Genomic DNA, 22,458 nt, shown 5'->3' on the forward strand with positions numbered 1-22,458 from the left:
ATTTCTTTTATACATAAAAAAGAACAAATATGTTTTGTTTATTGATACAATATTTATTACAAAACTTTATTTAACAATTGTTTTTGTAAAATTTTATTGTTTTTTTAATTAAATTTATATATACAAAATTAAAATGAAAGAAAAAATAGATTCAATTTCCTAATGCTTTATTAATCTTCCTGGAATTGAACTTTCTTATATGTCTTCATGTTACTTTATCACAATATTGACATTATCATTTTTATTATTCTTTATATCAAATTTTTAAAAATAATAACTTTTATCTTGTTTTTTATTTAACAAAATTATAAATCTTCATAGATGTTAACTGCAAAGTATAATAAGTATATATTTTTATTATTTAATTTTCATGAAACAATTTTATAGTATTAAATATTAATTAAATTTAAATAAAATTCAAAAAATTTTGAATAAAATTGAAATTTAAAAATTAAAAATAAGTTAAAATAAATATAAATATTAACATTAAACTTGATAATACAAATTTTTTGTTTTTTTTAAATTATTAACAATTATTAACAATTATACAATATAAAAAAAACTTTACCTTGCATTATAATGATGTACAGGTTTGCGATAAAGTTCAAAAGCACTTCCTCTTTGTTCCCTGCTTCCAGCAAGATCTAATCCGCTTGGTTCTCTATTATGACCTGGATTCATCGGAAAATTTTGTCCAGATGTATTATGGTTGTTGTTTACAACATATCCATTGTGATTAATATTATTTCTATTATGCGAAAGACCTAGATTTAACTGACTGGTACTATTACTATGATTATGAGTCGACATTGGCGGGGTACAATGCGCATGTGTATGACTCAAATTATGATTGTGTGCAGGCGTAGAAAGATTTAAATTATGATGAGAATTCCCAAGATTTGAATCATGACGATTTGGAGATGGAATATTATAATAATATTGTCCATTATTTTTTTGAATATTATTGATATTTTCTACCTAAAATAAAAAATTCTCATTTGTTTCTTATTTTTACATTTAAAAAAATAATAAATTTTCTTACATGAGAAGTTGCAATGGAGTAGCTTTTTGAATGTTGATGTGTATTATTTCCTTCATTTCCATTATTTTCTGGTTGAGTTAAATTTGCTTGTGGTGGTCTATAGTTTTTTGGTTTTGGAGGTGGTATAGGCTTATAGGATCCTCCTGATTTATTTTGTGGTAACGTTATCGATTTGTAATCAGTTGTGCGGCTATAATATACAAAGCAAAATATTCTAGCATATAAAAATATAATAGATACATGTATAAATAATAATGAAAATTAAATATAAAAATTTAACTTAGAATAAATTAATAATATAATAATAAAATAGTATAATATAAAATATATAAAATAAAGAAAAATTTTAAATAAAAAATTTGCAAAATAAAATTAGAACAATTAAGAATAATTATATAATTAATCTTTTTATAGTAAATAATAATAAAAACATATAAATGTTTTCTATCATCTACTATGATATATATGCATAAAATTAAAGATAATAAAAAAATATAAGCATTCAAACTAAAGTATCTTGATTTGAAATATAAAGTCTACAAGCTCTCCTCAGTGGTCGAGATTTTCGCGTCATCATTCTAGAATATAAAGAAGAAAGATAAAAAAAAAATTGTTTAAAAAATTAGCACATTTTCATATTTGAATTTTTTTCTGTGTAAAGATAATAAATTATATATTAATTAAATCTTCATATTTTCCATAATAAATTCATACCTATATTTAGCATAATCAGTTCTTGGCTGTGAATCATGATTTGGAATTGGTTGTGCTGTCGATCTAGTAAATCTGTAAGGATCATGTGGTCTTGTTGGTGCACTACTCTTTAAATCATCTGGAACATTAGGACCCAATCGACCAGTTGATGTATTTAATCCTGGTGTTCCATAACTGTTATTCCCATTTGTATTATTATAGGAATCATAAGAAGACATACTATCATAACTTCCCTATAAACACATGATGAAACAATAATAAAAATATCACAAATTTTAATTAAAAATAATATGATTTTAAGCTATTTTTACCGCTTTTGGTTGAGTTCTTTCAAGAGAAGATGTGGCATTAGCTTTAAGAGGCGTCGCATTGATATAGTTTGCAACATCCAATATTGAATCTGCTTTATTCAGCAATCGTTCTTGGGCTGATCTTCCAACAGTGTTTCTTTGCTGTTGGTTATTTGGTTTTGCATTACGATCTACTCGTGGAGGTAAATCAGGAGGACTATGATGAGAAGATCGTGGTTCAAATGAACCAGCCAAATATTCTGGTGATCCCGATTGATTGCTTACTTGTCCAGATAATGAAAATCCGTACTTTCCTTCTCCTATTCCTCCTTGTGACCTTCTTTTTGGTTGTTCGAAAGATTGCTAAAAAAAAAATTAATATTATAGATATTATAGAATATTATAGAATTTATTTAATATACATATTTATATAATATAATATATATATAATAATTCAATATAATTTTATATAATTTAAAATATTACAAAATTATTATAATTCAAGAAATTTGAATATTCAATGTAAAATTATCGAGATTTTTGTTCAATATTTTAATTAAAACAATTATTATTAAATTAATTATTAAAATTAATTATATAACTAACTTGATAAGTGGTCGAATATGGTGGTGGTGCAGCAATATCATCTTGTGTCGCGATGCTTGGATCAGAACTGCTTTTCAATCTAGATGGTGCACCTAGAGCACCCGGTAATGTCGGTGCTGGGCTGAGTTCCAAATCGCTCTCCGGAGAGGAAGCATAGGAGAGGCGAGAAGTCATCGGGAATAGGAAGTCATCCGAGAGTGCTTCTTCCGGCTATCATCGCAGGACACAGAGGACAACACGTTACAGAGGTTTATGCTTTATTCAATCCTTTCAGACATTTTTATATTTAATTATAATTAATAATTTATAAAAGATATTAATCATATTTTATTAAAAAAAATTGTTTAATTTATTGAAAAATTATCAAATATTTTAATTATATTATTTACATATAAACAAAATTAATATAAAAATATTAATAATAAAAATATTTTTTATAGTCTGAAAAAAGAGTGTCTGAAAAGATTAAAATTGTAATGAAAAACAAATACTTGCCATTCAATTAAGCTTAATTCTGAAATTCAGTTAAGATACTTTGAAAATTATAAAGCAGATTATAACGAAAATGATTTATGTAAATGGAACAAAATTTGTAATATAAAATATATTATAAAAATGTTCTAATTTAATTTCTCTAGATAAATATATCAAAAAATATTAAAAATACAAAAAAAAATATTTGAAATTTGTATGATGAGAAGAACAGATGCTATTATCATTTATTGCAATATTCTCGAACAGATCAAACTTATGAAAATCAATATCGAATTTTTAAATTAAAATCTATATTTTTTACAATATAGTAATTTTATTTATTTTACTATATTACAGCTATCGATTTCAAATCATTATGTTATCAAACATGTTTTTAGAATAATCGTTTTCAAAATGTAAGTTTTTAAAATTGGCATGCAGATAGTATTTGTGATAGTATCATTCAATGTATAATGTACTGAGAGTATACGTCTATTCAAGAAGATTACAATATCAAATAAATGACAACAGAATTTGTCTTTTTGGCTTATATTGTTTTTGTTTCAAAAAATATTTACAATTATTAAAAAATATTATATACAAAAATATCTTTCAATAAAATATATAAAAATTATTTTTTAATTTGTTTAAAAATAATAAATTGTTTAACAATTACGTTTAAAAGATCTCACATGATATATAAGAAAAATATATATCATCAATATTTTTGTTAGTGTTGCAAATGAGTGAAAAAAATTTCTTTAAAATGGAGTTATCTAATTTTATAATTATAATAATTTAATACATTATTTATATATTATTTTAAGTTTATTTTATAAATTTCATGTTTAAAAAATATTAATTAAAAATTTAAATCTAAAAAATGGCTTATTATTTTTAAATTAATAACAAATTTATAATTGTTTATAATTGTTTAAAAACATTTTTAGATTTCTTATTCTAATATTTCAAATTTGTAATAAATTTTTGTTAAAAAAACAATAAATTATATAATATACTTATTTATTTTTTTTTTTGAAATAATGAGTTATATTTTCAACTATATATCAACAACGTATATATCAATGACGTATTATATTCATTATTAATTATATATTTAATAAAATCATGAATTGGAGATTTTTTTTTCCTCTTGATTTCGTTATGTACATTGCTAAAAAGATGTTTCAAAGCTTTAATATGTTTTTTCAAAATATAAAATTATAAAATGTTTTTTTTGACTAGTTTTCAAATATTTATAAAAGTTGTAACATATTATAAGATTATTTCATTTAAAATAATAATTTATAATGATTTATGCTAAAGCTATGAAAACTCAGCTCATGCGAATTAAATTGAACATAAAATATAAGATGTCTTGAATATTTTTTTGTCTTGAATATTAATTAATTAGAAATTTAAATTTAAATTAAAAAATTTTTCATGAATTGAAATAATAAATTTGATTATGTAATAATTCATCTTTTATTTATAAATAAACATTTTATTTGCATATTTAAAACAAATCAAAATTTTTCTTTATAAAATTTTTTTCATGTTCAATGTTCTAAATATTAAAAAAAAATATACGTATCATTCTTTCAAAAATGATAATCAAGACACCTAATTAGGAAAAGCAGGATTTAAATATAGCCGAAAAATTGCTCACGGACAACATCAGAAGTTAAAGACGGATAAGAAGGTAATGAAAATAACTTATCCGTATGATATGTATCATTTTCGTTTACGTCATGATATATGGTTTCCCTAAAAATCGGAGGTACAGGAGGGGGAAATAAATCACGAGGGTCACTGGACGAATAATATGGCTCCCAAATCATTTGTCGACCATATAATGGCTATAATAAATTATTAAAAAATAATTTCACCAATATAATTCTATTCATTTCCAGAATTTTCATTTATACGATGTTTGAACTTATTTTCAACATTTATATGTAAACAAAAATTTCATTTGGTTTTCTACATTCAATCTCGGGACAAATTGTACAAGTGAATAGGTAATTCTATATGTAATAATGATTTTTAAAAAAAAAATAAAATTTTTTTGAACTCTTCTTTTTCGATTAAATCAACTTTGAAAATTTTTCAAATATAAATTAAATAAAATTATTTAATTTCAAATTGAATATAAATAAATTATCTGTTAGAAATTATTTCACATATGAAAAAATATTGAATCAAATTTTATCATTTAAATCACAGTTTTTGAGAAAATTAAGATAATATATTGAAATATACAAGATATCTAAAAAAAATTGGGACAAAATTTATTAATGTTAATGAGATCAAATAGGTAAAAAAAATTTTTATATAAACTTTTATATAAACTAAAATCTGAAAATGCTTTATCAAAGAATTATAAGTGTTCAAAAATTTTTAAAAAAACAATACGTTTCCAATTGTTTTGTATAATAATATTCTATTTTATTTTAGATTTTTAAAATATATGTAAATATAAATTTCTTAATGAAAAATTTCTTCAATATTAAATCATTTAAATATTCTAAAATAGTTTTTTTAACTTGTATTTAATTGAAAATTAACCAAATTCATTTATATTTGAAAAATTTTTAAATTTTTATTTGCATGAAAATAAAGTTTTAATTGAAAAAATTATAAAAAATTAATTTTTATACGTAGAACTGCCTTTTTGGCTACTTGTGTTATCTGTCCTAAGATATTCTATATGTATAAAAATAAAATAATAAATTAGAATAAAATTAAAGAAATAATATTTTTTAATTTAATTAATTACTTAAAATTACTTATATGTGATAAAAATAATTAAGGAATTAACTTTCTTACCTTAGTTTGACTCATCCAAAGTAATCCTTGTTGTTGTCGATCGATTAATTCTCTTAATTTTCGATACCAAGCTTCTGGTGTGGTTAATGTAATCATTGCGCTGAAGATATGACTCCAAATTTTATCTAATTTTTGACATTGTTCCAAAAGTTTTTTACTACTTTTATGTGCCGATCTGAAATCAAAATTTAAAATTGTTTATTTATATATCTGAAAAAATATATATAATACATCAATACAAATATATATTTCTTTTATGAACATATACTTAGGAATTCCGGCACGCATTTCTTTGATAATCTGTTTCGTTTCAGCTTTTAAAAAAATAACTATGGGATAGAATTGTGCATAATTCAATCGATCTACAGCATTTGGAGTGATATCCAATAAAGCATGTTTTCCCCGATCCATAACTTCTCTAATAGCACTAAGTCGAATGATACCTGATGACTTTATATTCTTCCCAACATTATCATCTAATTGATTTTCCATTTCTGTAAATAAACAAATAATTTCTATAATTTTTTAAAATAACTTTGATGAATTATTAATATTAATTGATTAAAATTTTCCTACTTACGTGGAGATGTAAACTTATCAGGAAAATCCTTTAACAACTTTTCTCTAGCTAGATCTGCAACAGGACCAAACAATACTACGGGTCTCACAAATCCTGGGTGTCTTAAAATTACTCTTTCGTAAGCTGGAAATTTGCTAACACTATCTGAAAATACTACATCATCCCAATGATCCTAAAAGTTATAAATAAAAAAAAAATATAATGGTCATAAATAACTAATTATTCAATAAATTATTCTAAGATTTTTATTAATCAAATAAAAAAAACTTACTCTACCAAGAGATTTAGAACGTCTATGACTGCTCCTTCTTCTCCTAAAGAAACTACCCCTACTTTCACTGGCACTCATTTCCTTCTTTGTTGCATTAAATTGCGCAGTTGCTAGTTCTTCAGCACGAGCTTTATTTGGAATAATTCCTTTTTGTACTTCCTGATTATTTCTACCAATACGGAACACTTGCCACGAACCCACAACACCGTTGTGTAGTGTATCTATAACATGAAATACATCTCCACTACGAAAGCTCATTTCTCCTTTTTGTGGTTGTTCATAATGGAAATGAGTTCTGTAATATTATATGAAATTTCTTTAAATAAATATCAATTTATATTATATTATATCTTTATTTAAAGTTTAATTAACATTTACTTTATATGAAAAGAATCACCCTTTCCAGATGCTATTACTTGATCGTATTCCTGTCGTCGATGTTGGACAATCAAATCAATTTGTTCTTGAAGACTGAGTAAAAAAAGAACAGCTTCTTCTCTTGTTACTCCTTTCATATCCATATCATTTATCTATAATTTTTTTATTGAATATTATAATAAATGTACGTACATTTTTTTTAGTTTAAAAAAAGATTAATAAAATTTTACCTTTAAAATTTTATCTCCAGGTTGCAAACCTTGAAGGGAGGCTGGACTTCCTGTCTGAACGGCCGTTACAAAAACACCGGTTTCATTTCCACCACTCAGACGAACGCCTACTGATCCTTCTTTTTGAAAAGTAATAAATCGAGGATCAGGCCTAAATTTGAATTAATATTATTCGTACAATAAATCTTTTACAAATATTGATAAATAATTACTAATTGAAAGATATAACTTACATTGGAAGTTTATTCCTAGTCAAATCTTCATCATATAATTGTCTTCTTGTACTATAATAATCTGAAAAAAATGGATTTTTTTTATATATAATATTTTAATACTTAAATAATTTAAAAATAAATATTACTATTTAATAATTTTAGTGAAAATTTCATAATATTTTTATATTTTTGTATATTTTATATGTTGTAATTATAAAAATTAATATATATATAATATATATAATTATATAATTAATAATAAATTATATAAATAAATTTTCTAATAAAATCATACCTTCTGGTCTAGGAGGTGGTGGTCTAGGAGGATCTACAGTAGGAGTTGCAGGAAGATCTAATTGACTAAGAGAAACATCCATCAATGGTCCTCTAGCGCGACCTCTAGGAACAAGGTTGCTTTTATCTTCTATTGGTTGTCTTGTTGGTGGTGGAACATATAAATTTTGGCTACTATAACTCGTCGTACCAGAAAGATATTCTCCAGTTTCATTTTTTGTTTGCTGTTGTGTATGGCAACAGGAATTATCTCGAGTTACTACAATGGATAATCTATCTTTACATTGATCCATTAATTTCTTAGCTTCTTTTAAACTCATATTGTCCGTAGCTACACTGCCAATTCTTGTCAAAACATCTCCTGGTTTTACTGCTGTATTTTCTCGGGTAACTTCTTTGACATAAAGACGACAACCGAGAATAATTCCAAAATCTAAAGAAAGAAATATTTTAGAAGAAGTATTATTACATATAACATATATGATAAATAAATTGATATAAATACATGTTGAATAATTAATTTTAAAAGATTTTCTTAAATTTAAATAAAATTAAAATATTATAATGAATATATATTGTTAATATCTATTCATATATATATTAAAGATTATAATCATTATTTTAATTACCATCTTTTTTATTATTTCTTGTTAAAGTCAATCGATGACTTTGAAGAGTAAAATTTCCTATATTTCCAGAAGAATTTGACGAAGCTCTACGTTTGACAACTAATAAAACCGTTGATCCGGAATCTCTGAGAACGCGAATTGCTGCTCCATAATCGGCACCTTCTAATGATATTCCATTGGCGGATATTATGCGATCATTTACTCTAAGAAATAAAAAATACATTGTTATATAATCTAATTTTATTATTAATTTAAAAAGTAATAGTATTATAAATGCCATTTTTTATATCTATTATTTATTATTATTTTATATAAGTTTTGAATCGCAATTGTATACATATAAATATTAATATATTAAATGTATGAGAAAAATATTGATATAATTATATATATTGATAATAATTACATAAAAATATAAACAGATTAATAAACGATTAAATTATTCATTATAAATAATAAAAAAAAAGTATTTAAATAATTCAAAAATCAAAAGAAATATCTAATCAAAAAGTTTTGTTTTTGTTGATTTTTTGTAAATTATTTTTATAAATATTCTTACTGTAATTTTCCCTCAGCTGGTCCAGCTTTTAGAACATCAGAAATTGCAATAGCAGGATCGCCATTAGTAAAATGAGGATTATCTCGGCCACCAGAAACAGCAATACCGAACCCATAACCGGGAACTCTAGTAACAGTAACATGATGAATTTCCCATCCTCTGTCTCCGTTCTAAAAAATTTTTATATAAAATATTCAATTGAAATTTGATGAAATTTAATTTACAATTAAATTTGTTTTTGTGATTTATATATATATATATTGAGTATATAAATATAGCATCTCGTATTATTAGTTATAATTATTTATATAATTTATATATATAATTATTTTGAAATATACTTATAGTAAATTTTAATGAATCTAATTTATTATGAATAGATGATAAGAATTCGAAAAAACCAGTGGAGTAGATAATTGGATAAAAATTCTAAGGATTCACGTTAACAAGATTCTTATTATGCTTAACATATATTTAACTCGAACTCAATCTAAGACTACGTTTTATTTTAAATTGAATGTAGTTCATTTTTATCTTATTTTATAATTTGAATTAGATTTTATAATACCAATATAAATATAGATTTATTTTTCAAAAATATCTTTCAAAATATAAAAACTGTAACAATATATTTTTATAAATATATTTAAAAAAATTTAAAAATATTTTTTAGTCTTTGATCTCTTTTGGATTTGAATTGAGGATTTTTTAATAAATATAATAACAATTAATAATAAATATAATAAAATTATTTTCAAATTTTTTTATTTATTTTTTTAAAGAATAGTGATATTTTCAGGATTTTCATTTATTTATAATAATATTTATAATTTATATTTTTATAATATTTCTATAATTCCCACCTGTGCATCAGTTCCACTGGAAGTATTATGAAGAATACTATGTGTTGTCGAAGATGAATTCGGAGGATTTCCCGAATTTCCGACATTCACATTGTTATCGTTTCTATCCATTCTCGTATGTTGGAAAACTTTGTTTTTGAGAATCCGATGTTTTTTCTTTTGATATTACTAAAGTATCATTTTGATTATACATGCATTCTTTTTTTATGTTACAGATGCATTTTTATTTTATTAAGAATTTTTGTCAAAAATATTTAAATATATAAGTTCATTTTATTTTTTATCATGTTTTCATAATTTCTTTATCTATATAACATTTAAATTTAATGTACATAATATTTTTAATAAATAAATAATATGAATATAATTGTGTAATTTTTTAGTTTTTAATTTTAAAATTTAAAAATTTTCATTTTGAAATTTTTCTCTCTTCATCTCATTTTTTTTTCTTTTTTCTGATAAAAATTCTATTCAATTTATAGACATTTTTTTAATTATTTGACATATTCGATATTTTTTTATTCTTTCTTTATAAAATAATCGTTTTTATAAAAATTTTTTCAGAGATATCATAATAAAATTTTTCTTTTAAACAAACTTTATCTTATTTTATTAAAAAAGAAAGAAAGAAAAAATGTAATCAAAATTAATATTGGCCATTAAGTGTCTCTTTTTTAGCAGAATTTTCTAGTATATATATATATATATATATATATATATATATATATATATATACTATATATATATATATATATATATCCAAGCAATGGCGAATAACTAAATCCAGATGTATTTTGTAAATACATCCACTCTATATTTTTTTTTTTTTCCTATATATCCGCTCTCTATTTTTTTCTTTTTTTTCTTATATTTTAATTATATTCTTTGATACTGATTATATACGTTATTTTGTGATATTGTACGAAGAATTGCACAACTTCATTTTCAATAAAAGAGTTTTCCTACATTTTGTTCTGTATATGATAGACGCAACATACAAACAATCCAAAGCAACACGTAGTTATGGAATTCCATTTTCCTTTCGAGTAGTTAGACCTTCACTTTCCTCATCGTCCTAATTCCATATTTTTGTAAATCGAATTTCTTCATTGATCTTGAACATTTTGATTAATTGAACCAAATTTTAATATCAAATTGTTTATTTCCTTTTTTTTTTGTTTATTTTATATGTTTGTAATCGCTATTTTTAACGATAATTTTTATTATTTAAATATTGTTTATGTTTAATATTTATTTAAAAATGTTTAAAAATTTTATTATTTGACTCTTCCACATAAATATTTTTTCTTCTGATATAAAATAATTTTTAATTATTAAATCTATTAATATTATAATTTTAATATTATAATTTTAAATTTTAATATTAAATTCAAATTAAAAAAAAATTTTTTTGGTCTAAATTATATTTTCCTTGAAAATAGTAAGTTCTTTTTTAGTAATTCCTTCACTGATTTTCAATAAAACTTAAAGAAGCTTTTAATTTATAGTTTTACTTAGTCTTTTTATCAATGTCCATTATATGCTATTCACATAAAATTATAAGTTTATATAAATTATAAATATATAAAAATTAAAAAATTTTAAATAATAAATTTTATTATTAAAAATTTTTCTTTTCTTTCTTTCCTTCAAATTTCAAAGCAAAATTTCTAATTAAAAATAAATTATTTCCCATATTTTGCTAAATCATCACAGGATATTAAATCGAAATTAATTTTTTAAATTTTAATTATATTTTTATATCATTTTAATATTAAAATTTTTCATTAAAATATCATTGAAGATTAATTTATATCGAACATTGATTCTTGTTAATAAAACAAAATTGTAAATTTCTATATTGACAAAATTCAATGAAATTTCCACTTTCTAAACTAATTTGAATCTACGAAGCAAATTTGAATTATATAAATAAATGTATATATATTTATATATATATTTTGAATATATATATATATATATATATATATATATATATATATATATACACACACATACATAAATATATTGAAAATAAAAAACTTTAGAGGATAAGAAATCGAGTTGCACTCGAAAAATCACTACGTTGTCAGTGGAGAACAAATTCCAATCATCCGAGTCACCCTCGACCAATAAAAAGAACGATTGAAAAAATTTTTAAAAAGCAAGAAAGCATCGCAATTTCTGCATCATTTATTCCACTAGCAATGTTTTATTATAAATTATCTGATAAGAATTTTCAAATTATTAAAAATATTTATTGATATCATAAAATTAATTTATTACAAGTTAGTATTTAATCGATTACTGATATTGGGAAATATTGAAAAAAAAAATTGATTTTGAACTATTGATAAAATAATTATTCGAAATTTTTAATAGTTTTCGAATAAGGCAAAGAAGAAACGAAAAAATAGTAAATGCGGGAAATAACATGTTTTACAATTAATGTTCTAATTAAACAAAAAAATTTTATACTAAAAAACTTATTAAAAATCTCATAATAAAATATCTGAAGAGCCATTAAAATCATCTTCGGAATAAAAGAAAGAAAGATTCGTAATATTCGGTGACAAAGATTTCAAAAACATCTCATTATTACGCTAAACACAGAATTTCCATTCATCCAAAAACCAAAAATCAAGAATTTCACAATATGTCTTATAACAGAAGCTTTTCGATTCTTCTATCGGTATTCCAAATTATACTTTTAATCCACTAAACATTAACGTTACACGTAAACTGAAAAACACCACTAACACTTATAATTATTCAGTTCACTTCAGATCACTCGAAAACATATTAAAAAATTATATTAATTTAGAAAATTGTATGTATATCGGGAAACGGAAAAATTCTTGTATTGAAGTAATTTCGAATGTGGCTTGGCTACGGCTGTAGGTCGACGCAAATCGGATGAGAAACGGGCTTGGCGTTTGCGGGGAAGAGTATAGAACTTACTCGAGTGAATGTGTCGCGGATAGTGGTAAATGGAGAAGGGGCATGACTACACGACGGACCTGCACTAGGGGACCGGGGAATAGTGGGGGAAACAGTATGTGCATGCCTGCGCACCGGTTTTCGGCTTCACTAGTGATTGTAGTGATGGGCCCGATTTCATATAGAGATATATATTTCAATATAAAGATATATTGAATATTTTGATTTATTAGTTTCATAAATATAATAAATTCATAATTTGTTACATTACTTATGTTTATGTAATTTAATATTAAACAAGATGTATAAAATAAAATAATTGTTTTAAATATATTTAAATATATTGTTTTACTATTATTTTATCATTTTACCATAATAACCATTCATTATTTTTAATCTTTCTTCTAAAAATTAAAAATAATGTAATATTGTTATTTCATTATATTTTTTAAATACATTAATGAATTAATACAATTTTTTATTTCTAATATAAATAATATAAATGATGATATTCGATTTAATTAATTTTATAATATTATACGTAAAAAGATTAATTTTATATCTACTTATAATCAGTAATTTTAAAGTAATAACAAGTTTACTACTATTATTGATCCAATTATCTCAAGTTTATTATGATTTAATGTAAATATTTATGTTTAAATTTTATGATTGGATAAAGTTCTAGAAGCTTTCCCAAGTGACCAATTGGCATGAGCTCAAAGAGAATGAAAAACTCTATTAAAATTTTAATTATTTATTAGTTTCCAAAATATTAATGAAAAAATTTCAATATTATACATTAAATTTTATCTATATAAACACGATTAATACAACTGTTTTCATTGTAAAAGTTATCATCATCTGATAGCTGGTTTCTATAGGGTGTATATAAAATTTTTAATTGTTTTAATGAAAAATCGTAAGTATACCCAATATTAATTCAATACCGAATATAGAATTACTTCTATTCGAAGCGAAATGAAAATAATAGTAATTGTTACATTTACATATCAAATGCTTTTTCCCTCCAAATTGGTTTTTTCTATTCTCACTTATATAATTGTTTATATATCTCATTTATATTATATTATATCATACTTATTATTTGGAAAGTCAAATATGTTTAATTTTTCGAGAATAAGAAATCAGAATTATAAGTTGAATATCTTATATATAAATATTAAAACAGATATTAGACATCGCGTAGTTGACTACTTAATACTCGATTACTACAATGAAAACCGTTATATTACAATGTAATTATTAGTAATACTTGGATAAGCAGCATTCAATATATTAATAAGTATAGAATTAGTATTAGATATATATATATATGCAGTTTTTAATATATAATACCGAAACTTTTTTATCAATATTCAGAAATTAATAATTATTTGAAACTGAAATGTGATTTTAAAAAAGAAAATTTACTTATCATCCTTCAAATTTTGTGGATTTCAACCGAAGCCTTTCAATTAAAGTTCAGAGAGAGATTTGTTCTTTTTTGAGAAAAAATTAAAATGAAAAATAATGATAAAATCTTCCATACAGTTTAAACTTTTCTCTTTGCAACTTGCAACTTTTATATTTTAGAATTAATTTTTAAATCCGATGAACAAAAAAATTATTATCAATAATTTATTGTTTACAAATTAAAAATAAATTATTAAATATTTAGATAATTATTAGAAAAACTGGTATTAATATATACAATAATGTCTTAATAAATATGGGAATTATTTAAAAAAAGTTTTTATATTATTATTTTCAAATAATAAATAAAAAACTAATCAAATATTGAATACTTCAAATATTAAATACTTTATATTTTTTAATACAAATACATCTTAGTTTTAACTTTCCCATATTATTATGTACATATTATTGTTGATTAAAAATAAATGATCTATTCATATTTATATATTTAATCTAAATTATATATATAAATAATATAGTGTTTATTAAAGAGATAAAAGTTTATACTATAGTACATAGAATATTCCATTATTAATAGTACAACTTCGCAAAAAATGATTTTTTTCTGAAAAAAATAAATTGAAAAGAAAGAATAAATTTTTTTATACAAAAAAATTTTATACATATTCACATATAGAATTACTTTTTATCAATAATTCATTTGTATTTAATCAGAAATTAACTAATTTCATTTGTAATTGAAAATTTTTCAAACATGATTTATTCAAAAACAAAGATTTAAATAAAAAAATTATATACACATTTTATTATTAATTTTTTTCAATTTATTTTTTCATGAGAAATTATCTCTTTTCCGGTTATACTATATTATATTACTATACTATAAATAATAGGATATGCTATATATTTTATAAAATAAATGTTCTAAAATCAATTAATAATTCACGAATAATTGAAATCATTTTTTTCTATACTGATTTATTTTAAAATATTTAGTATAGAAATGGTTTCTTAATATTTTATGAACATTTTTGCATAATAGAATATATATATATATCGTGAAAAAACACAGAAATGTAAATATTCTATAATATATATAATATTACATTATAATAAAATATTATACAAAAAATGAGATTATAGTTTTGAAAAGCTTTGATCGTCAATCAAAAAATTTGAAGTAGAGAAGAAGAAATGGATCTTAAATCCAAAATTTCAGCTTTAGAATTTACTTTCTAAAATAGTATAAAATTTTCTGTACATTTGTATTGAAATGCTTCATGATTCTTCGCAATATATAACATTTCATATAATAACTTTTTCAACATAATATTGTATTTTTTATACAAATGATTTTTTATACAATTTTTAGAATATAAAAGATGAAATTAAGATATATATAAATTAAGATAAATATCTTTTTTTATTACACTTAAAATAGTATATGTTTCAATAGTATTATAGTATTTTATCATTTTTATCCCAATAAAATGTCACTTTTTATTCCAATTATATTTAATATATTTTATGAATAATTAAAGAAAATATATTTGTATTGAACAAAGAAAATATTATATATTACTTCACAAATGATATGAAATACATAAAAAAATATTATAGACATAATATTTATAACACACTGCATTGATCTAATATAAATTGCATAGTTTTAACAAGTTATATATATATTCTGTTTATTAATGCTAAGAATAGTTACTAAGATAAATAATATATTTATGATATATTTATGATATAATATATTCTATTATATTAATTATATTGATTATATAATTTATAAAAATCATAAATAATAGAAATATTTACATTTTATAAAATTTGTAATAAAAATAATTTTCAAATAAATATGAAATATATATATATATATAAAATAGTGTTGTATTGTACATATTGTGTTGTATATATTGGGACATAAATACTTCTATTAATATTGAAATGTTTATAAAATATAAATATATTATGAATTATTAATGTTAATTGTTGAGATATAAATATTTAATTGCATTGAAAGAAATAGTGATATCGAAATAACTTGGAATTATTTTGAATTTTCTATATAAAATATATGTTTCTTACATGGTGAGATTTATCTCGGTAGAATGCTATCATTAATTGTGAGACATAACTCGAGAAGTTTCATCATATAAAAGATTTGATATATATAAATGTCAATGAATACATATATTATAAGCAATTTAATATAATTAATTACTGAAAATATCTAAATTAGTATTATATAATTAGAAAATAGTATTAACAAAATGTATGTCTAATTCTATCTAACATATTTAATTAACATTTAATTCTTTAATTAAAATTATTTTTTTAGAATTTAGATTATAGATATTTCATAATTTAATATTTAATAGATTATAAATATTTTATAATTTAATATTTACAATATTAATTATTAATTATCATATTATTTGCTTTTAATTAGTTTATTTTTAATTAGTTGTTTTCATTGAAAAGTGCATACTATAAATATTTATGTATATAGTATATTGTATTTATATAAAAATATATATGTAATTCTATCAGATTTTCTATCAGATATTGTAGTTATTCAATTAATTTGTGACTATTTTAAAAATGTGTATATATATATATATATATATATATATATATATATATATATATATATTTTAATTTTTTAGTACATATTTTATAAACATGAAAGAAAGTTAAGATAAATGCGTATAAAAGAATAATACTTGAACTAGAACACATTCTAACTTATTGTGTCATATTCCAGCGAAATTGATTTTCTTTTGTGTGTCTTTAATAATGGCTTTAAGTCAATTTCGCAATCAAATCGCAAATCAATTTAAAATAGCATTTTTTAAAAATTTATAAAAAAAATTCAAAAAATTTTGCTTTAAATTAGAGAATTATTCAAAAGTTAAATTTTGCTTTAGAAGATACAAAATTTTTTAATTTATTTTTATGTCTTTTAATAATTTATATCCAATAAATATAATATAAATTTTAATATCAGGAAATCATTTTATCAAAAATTATAATGCTTAAACATAATTTAATATTAATCTACATCTATTCCTTGGATATATTTTTTTACATCTTTTGATAAAATTGATAAAATTAAAACATTTAATTTTAATAAACAAAAGTTTAATTAATAATAATTAATATTTTTTGCAATACATATAAGAAACTAGAAACCTGCATTATCAACAGTCCTATCAACAAGTCAACGTATTGGCATTTATTTCTTGTCATTACTATACTACTGTCATTGCTACAGCAATTACACATTCGCAAATACACATTTATTAATTGTATATAAAATAATTATTAAAATAAGCCATAATTATTAAAATACATATTTACATACAATATTTATAATCTTTAATTAATAAAATGACTTTTTAATATGAATATGTTTAAATTTTATTTGTTAAATATTATATAATAAAAAAAATTTAAGTATTTTTTATAGATAATAAAAAGATAAGAAAAAATGAAAAAATTCAAAAAGAAGTTCAATCTATTCAAATAAATATATGAATGCATATACTTTTTCTTATATGCTTAATTTAATATTATTTATTATATTTAATTTAATATTAAATATTTGATAAAAATAGATTTATTTTATTAATATTGAATTTATAAAATATTATTATTGATAAAATTAAATTTAGTTTGAAATTATTCAAAAGTAACTAATTTTAATTGCATTTATTTGTACAAATACTTTGCTTACCTTATATTTTCTTGGTTTATATTTTCTCGGTTGGTTTCCAGCTAAAAGGAAATTATCTTCAGGTACGAAGTTTTTTTTTCTTAATGATGTTTTTTTTAAATTATGTTTTCTTTTCTTCTTCTTCCCATGATGAAATAATTTATCGAAAATCTTCATTTCAAAACTACCGAAATTGAAGATCTCTCTGTAATGATTTTCGTCGATAACTACAAATTGAAGAATTACAAAAATATTTAATTATTTAAATACTATAATTATATTATTATATTATATTATATTATTATTATATTATATAAAGCTAAAATATCAATATTCTGATTATCACACATATTGTACATTTTGGATAAAAATTTATAGTAGAAATTCACAATCACCAAAATTAGGAAGGTAATACAATAATTCAAAATAAAATAAAAATCAAGAATAATAAAATTATATTTAGTTACATTTATTTTGTTTATTTTGATATTTGGAAATTAATTAATATTAATTAATTAAATTAATAGTTTATTTCCAACTGAATATAGCTAATTTATAGAATATTATAGAATGTAGATAATTTATAAAATAAAAATAGAATAAAATTTTATTGTTTAAAATTTATTTTTGAAAAATGAATTAGAAAATTCATCAATAACGCATTTATTTAATTAGTTATTATTATTATTTAGTGTATTCACTAATCAATATGTTTTAATTTAATCTTTCACTTTTATCTAATTAAAAAATAATCAAATTCATTTATATTTGACAAACATTTAAATTTAATTTTTTTAAAAACAAAAATTTTAATTTAATTTTGTTATTAAAATTGATTTTTATGTTATATTAAACTATATTATTTTCGTGACTTCTATTTATATTAGGAACTTTGATTCATTATTTTAATAATGTTTTTTTATTAATTTTCGTTTATTAATTTTGATACTATTAAAATACACTATTAGATTATATGTAATGTATTTCTGTAAAAAAAGTTTAATTAAACTTACTTCTAATATAAGTGGAGAAAATATTTATTTGAAACAAGATGAACACTAATTTATAGAAGAACAATGGAAAGTGCACAGAGAGACGATTCGAAATGTGGGCGGCTTCGCTAACTCGGCTTATCGAAGCGGGTGTTGCTGATACCAGATGAGCCATGGAATCAGTATAATTCATTGGTCAGACGATCGATCTATCGACCGAATGAAGTCCTAGATTCGTAAATTGGTTTCATATTTTTTAAATTATGCGTTTTGCATTATTCTTTGAGTTTTTATTCTTTATTAAATAAGAAAAACAGTATAATAAATAAATATAATAAGTATAATAAAAAATATAATTAAAATGAATAAACTCTAAAATGAATAAACTAAATAATTAAAATAAACAATTTGTAAAAAACAAACTTGTAAAAAATTTAAAAATTAAAATTTGAAATACTTTTTAGATTATTCGTAAAATCATTGATATTGATATTTATCTAATTTTTATTGCTGTATCGTAATTCGTATTATTTTATCCATTTATCCATTATTTAACTTAAAAATAAAAAAATATATTTTAGAGAATATGAATGCATATATAATTATATTATCTAAAATTATATATAATTATAATTATACTATCTAAAAAAATTATTATCTTAAATTATTTTTAAATAAAAAAGATTACAATAAATTATAATTATATATAATTATATATATTTATTAAATATTTTATACACATTAAATAGTTTTTATTGATTGAGATATTGATATAATTGAAAGATTTGTTTTCAATGAAAATGTAATTTTATATAAATTTTAAATGTATAAAATATTTCTCTTTTGATAAAATGATGAGAAAACAAAAAATTTTTGAATTCTTTTCATTTTCAATTCTTTTATAAATACATATAAAATATACATGACATTTAAAGTAACCAGTGAATGATAATATAAATTAAAGAAATATTTATATGTTCCATCTATAAAAATTGGATTTGAAAATTATCATAGATTAGGCACTAAAAATTTATTAAACAATAAAATACTGATAATATTTGATTATACAAATTCTTTCAACAAATATAAAAAATACAGTACATACAACGATAAATTTAATTCTGAGGAATACTAATAAATAATAAATATTTTGTTTTTATCATTGATATTAAAGTCGTTATACATTGTCGACTAATTGTTTGACAATCTGAGAAACTAAAAATAAGATCAAATTCACCAATCAATCAACCACCAAACTCGACGAATTGAAAATTGTCAATATCATATATATCGAATAAAAAAGATATTAAAGAAATTCTTATCATTATAATGTTACTTTCAAAAAAAAGAGTAAAAAAAATATTAGCATCTTTTATTGTAAAAAAAGAATGTTTATCGAATTTTTTAAAAAGATTAGAAAATATGAAGACAAATTCTTCAATTTCATGAAAATGTTAGTTAAATCATTTGATAAATTTTTAAATATAATGAAATCAATAAGAAGTGCAAATATATACATATGATCGTTAGCAAAGTTGCCTCTCATATGTATTTAATTCAATATACTTTATTTGCTAATTTATAAACTCATATATGTATTTTCTTGATTTCTAATAGTCGTCAGTATATAACGGCTCTTAAAGAAGCTACAAATTGAAATATGTGAAAAACAACGAGAAGTAATAATATAATTATATATATATTTAAAATATAATATTTACGTATATTTAAATTCATTATTATAATTTATTTTTAAATTTTTCATTTAAAAGTATATTTATTATTTAAGTGTTAAATACTTATTAAATATTCTAATCTTTTGTAAGAATTTTATAAAATTTAATAAAATTAATTTTATTCTTCTCGTTGACATTCACAATATATATTTTATGTAAAATATAAATATAATTATGTTAAAATATAATTAAATAAATATAAATATATATATAAATTTTACATACTGCCAATTAAATAAAATAATAAAAATAAAAATATTTTTTTTTATTTTTTTCATTTTAAAAATTCCTATAAACAGAAAATACAATTTTAATTGGTAACTATTAATATTACCATATTAGAGAGAATCTAATAAATCAATTGAAACTATTGATTTTAACTATTCTTTAAACATTCAGCTCACAAAATAATTACTTACATATATCTCTATAATTAATTATATATTTATTTTCTAAACATTTATTTTTACTGTTTCAAATGTATGTTATATACGAGGTATCTCAAAGATTTTAAATTTCTAATTTTTTTTTTAAATTATTGTCAAAAATTTAAAAAATCTTTAAAAATTTCCTAAAACATTAAAATAAAAATTCAAATTTATATATTTTTATTTTTGAAATTAGATTAAATTTAATTGCATTATAGAAATGATATTAAAATAAACACAATTTTATAATATGATGATTATATATACAATTAATTTTTCAAGAATTGAATATATTATAAATATATTCATATAGATAAATTGATTACTTGAAAATTTGATACTTATATGAGTAAATTTGTTTGTTACAATGAGACACCTAGTATAATTACAATAATATAATTATATAGTTAATATTATCTCTTTAATAAATATTTCTTCCCTCTCCAGTATGGGTATGATATCCAGTATTCTTTCTCTCTACAGTATATAAATATTGTAATATAAATAAAGATTATTATAAAAATTAAGTTCAGAAATGAAAATCCTAACATACAATTGTTCAAAAATATTTTCTTTCATTAAAAAAAAATTGTTCAAAATAGTAATAAGACTATATAATAATGACTATATTCTTATAATTTTTAATGTTTCTATAACATAATTCTTTAGAAAATAAATATAGAAAAATTTTAATCTAATCATATAATTTTTTTTAAATAATAAATATAATTCTTTTCTATTCTTTTTAATATAATATATTGATATTATTTTATTATTTTTATGTATCTTTTTTTTATTTACATGTCTTATAGTAGTCTCACGATAATAAACATAAAAATTATAATGTCGTTAAATAATTTTTAAATAATATTGATATAAATATAACAATGCTTAGGAAAAATAATACAACATATCGAAAAAATAATTTTATTTATTTATTTATTTATTTATTTTTTTTTTTTTACGATACTGCCATGCAATTTATTAATTAAATTTAGAATAAGTTTAGAACAAGGCAGTATAATTGAAGAATATAAAAAAAAAAATGTTCATAATTATTTGCGTAATTTGTAGAAGAAATTTTATTTGCTCCAATATTGCTAAAATATAAATGAATATATAATTTATGAATATAAATTTTGAATGATGCTAAAAAAATATCGAATGTAAAAATCACTTATGAAAACGTAATAGAAATTCCTTCAAGTAATTAAATATTTTAAT

The 22,458-nt window shown here is 20.2% G+C and overlaps 1 protein-coding gene across 5 annotated transcripts; it reads right to left on the minus strand.

The window, feature by feature from the left end:
• Positions 1-32: 32 nt before the first annotated feature.
• Positions 33-19,378, minus strand: pyd (zonula occludens-like protein polychaetoid). Of its 5 annotated transcripts, none has more exons than XR_015294672.1 (18): positions 19,092-19,378; positions 18,100-18,305; positions 9,112-9,281; positions 8,553-8,755; positions 7,925-8,356; positions 7,648-7,708; positions 7,415-7,565; positions 7,185-7,336; positions 6,807-7,101; positions 6,536-6,707; positions 6,224-6,449; positions 5,956-6,130; positions 2,653-2,862; positions 2,068-2,409; positions 1,757-1,989; positions 1,043-1,620; positions 569-978; positions 33-328 (listed from the first exon to the last, which is right to left on the minus strand). XR_015294672.1 is itself a non-coding variant. In XM_086915939.1 (18 exons), exons 1-18 carry the CDS (start codon positions 19,261-19,263, stop codon positions 325-327), a joined length of 3,804 nt encoding a protein of 1,267 aa, XP_086772065.1. In that variant the 5' UTR covers positions 19,264-19,372; the 3' UTR covers positions 33-324. The 5 variants fall into 5 exon arrangements, 4 of the variants coding, with proteins under 4 accessions (XP_086772065.1, XP_086772068.1, XP_086772066.1 ...); XM_086915939.1 differs by having other exon boundaries at positions 1,043-1,232; positions 19,092-19,372; XM_086915942.1 differs by lacking the exons at positions 18,100-18,305; positions 19,092-19,378 and adding exons at positions 9,975-10,142; positions 10,973-11,084 and having other exon boundaries at positions 1,043-1,232; positions 9,112-9,237.
• Positions 19,379-22,458: the final 3,080 nt, after the last annotated feature.

The sequence above is a fragment of the Apis florea genome, unplaced genomic scaffold (assembly GCF_048593485.1).
Source record: "Apis florea isolate Af1SG1 unplaced genomic scaffold, ASM4859348v1 contig_3798_pilon, whole genome shotgun sequence".
NCBI classification, from domain to species: domain Eukaryota; kingdom Metazoa; phylum Arthropoda; class Insecta; order Hymenoptera; family Apidae; genus Apis; species Apis florea.

Excerpts from the sequence above, each read along its gene's own strand:
- pyd (XM_086915939.1), bottom strand. The coding sequence starts at position 19,263 with ATGAATTATACTGATTCCATGGCTCATCTGGTATCAGCAACACCCGCT. Across the intron at positions 18,306-19,091 it reads TTTCTCCACTTATATTAGAA|TTATCGACGAAAATCATTAC; the intron begins GTAAGTTTAATT and ends TTCAATTTGTAG. Across the intron at positions 979-1,042 it reads ACTCCATTGCAACTTCTCAT|GTAGAAAATATCAATAATAT; the intron begins GTAAGAAAATTT and ends TTTTTATTTTAG.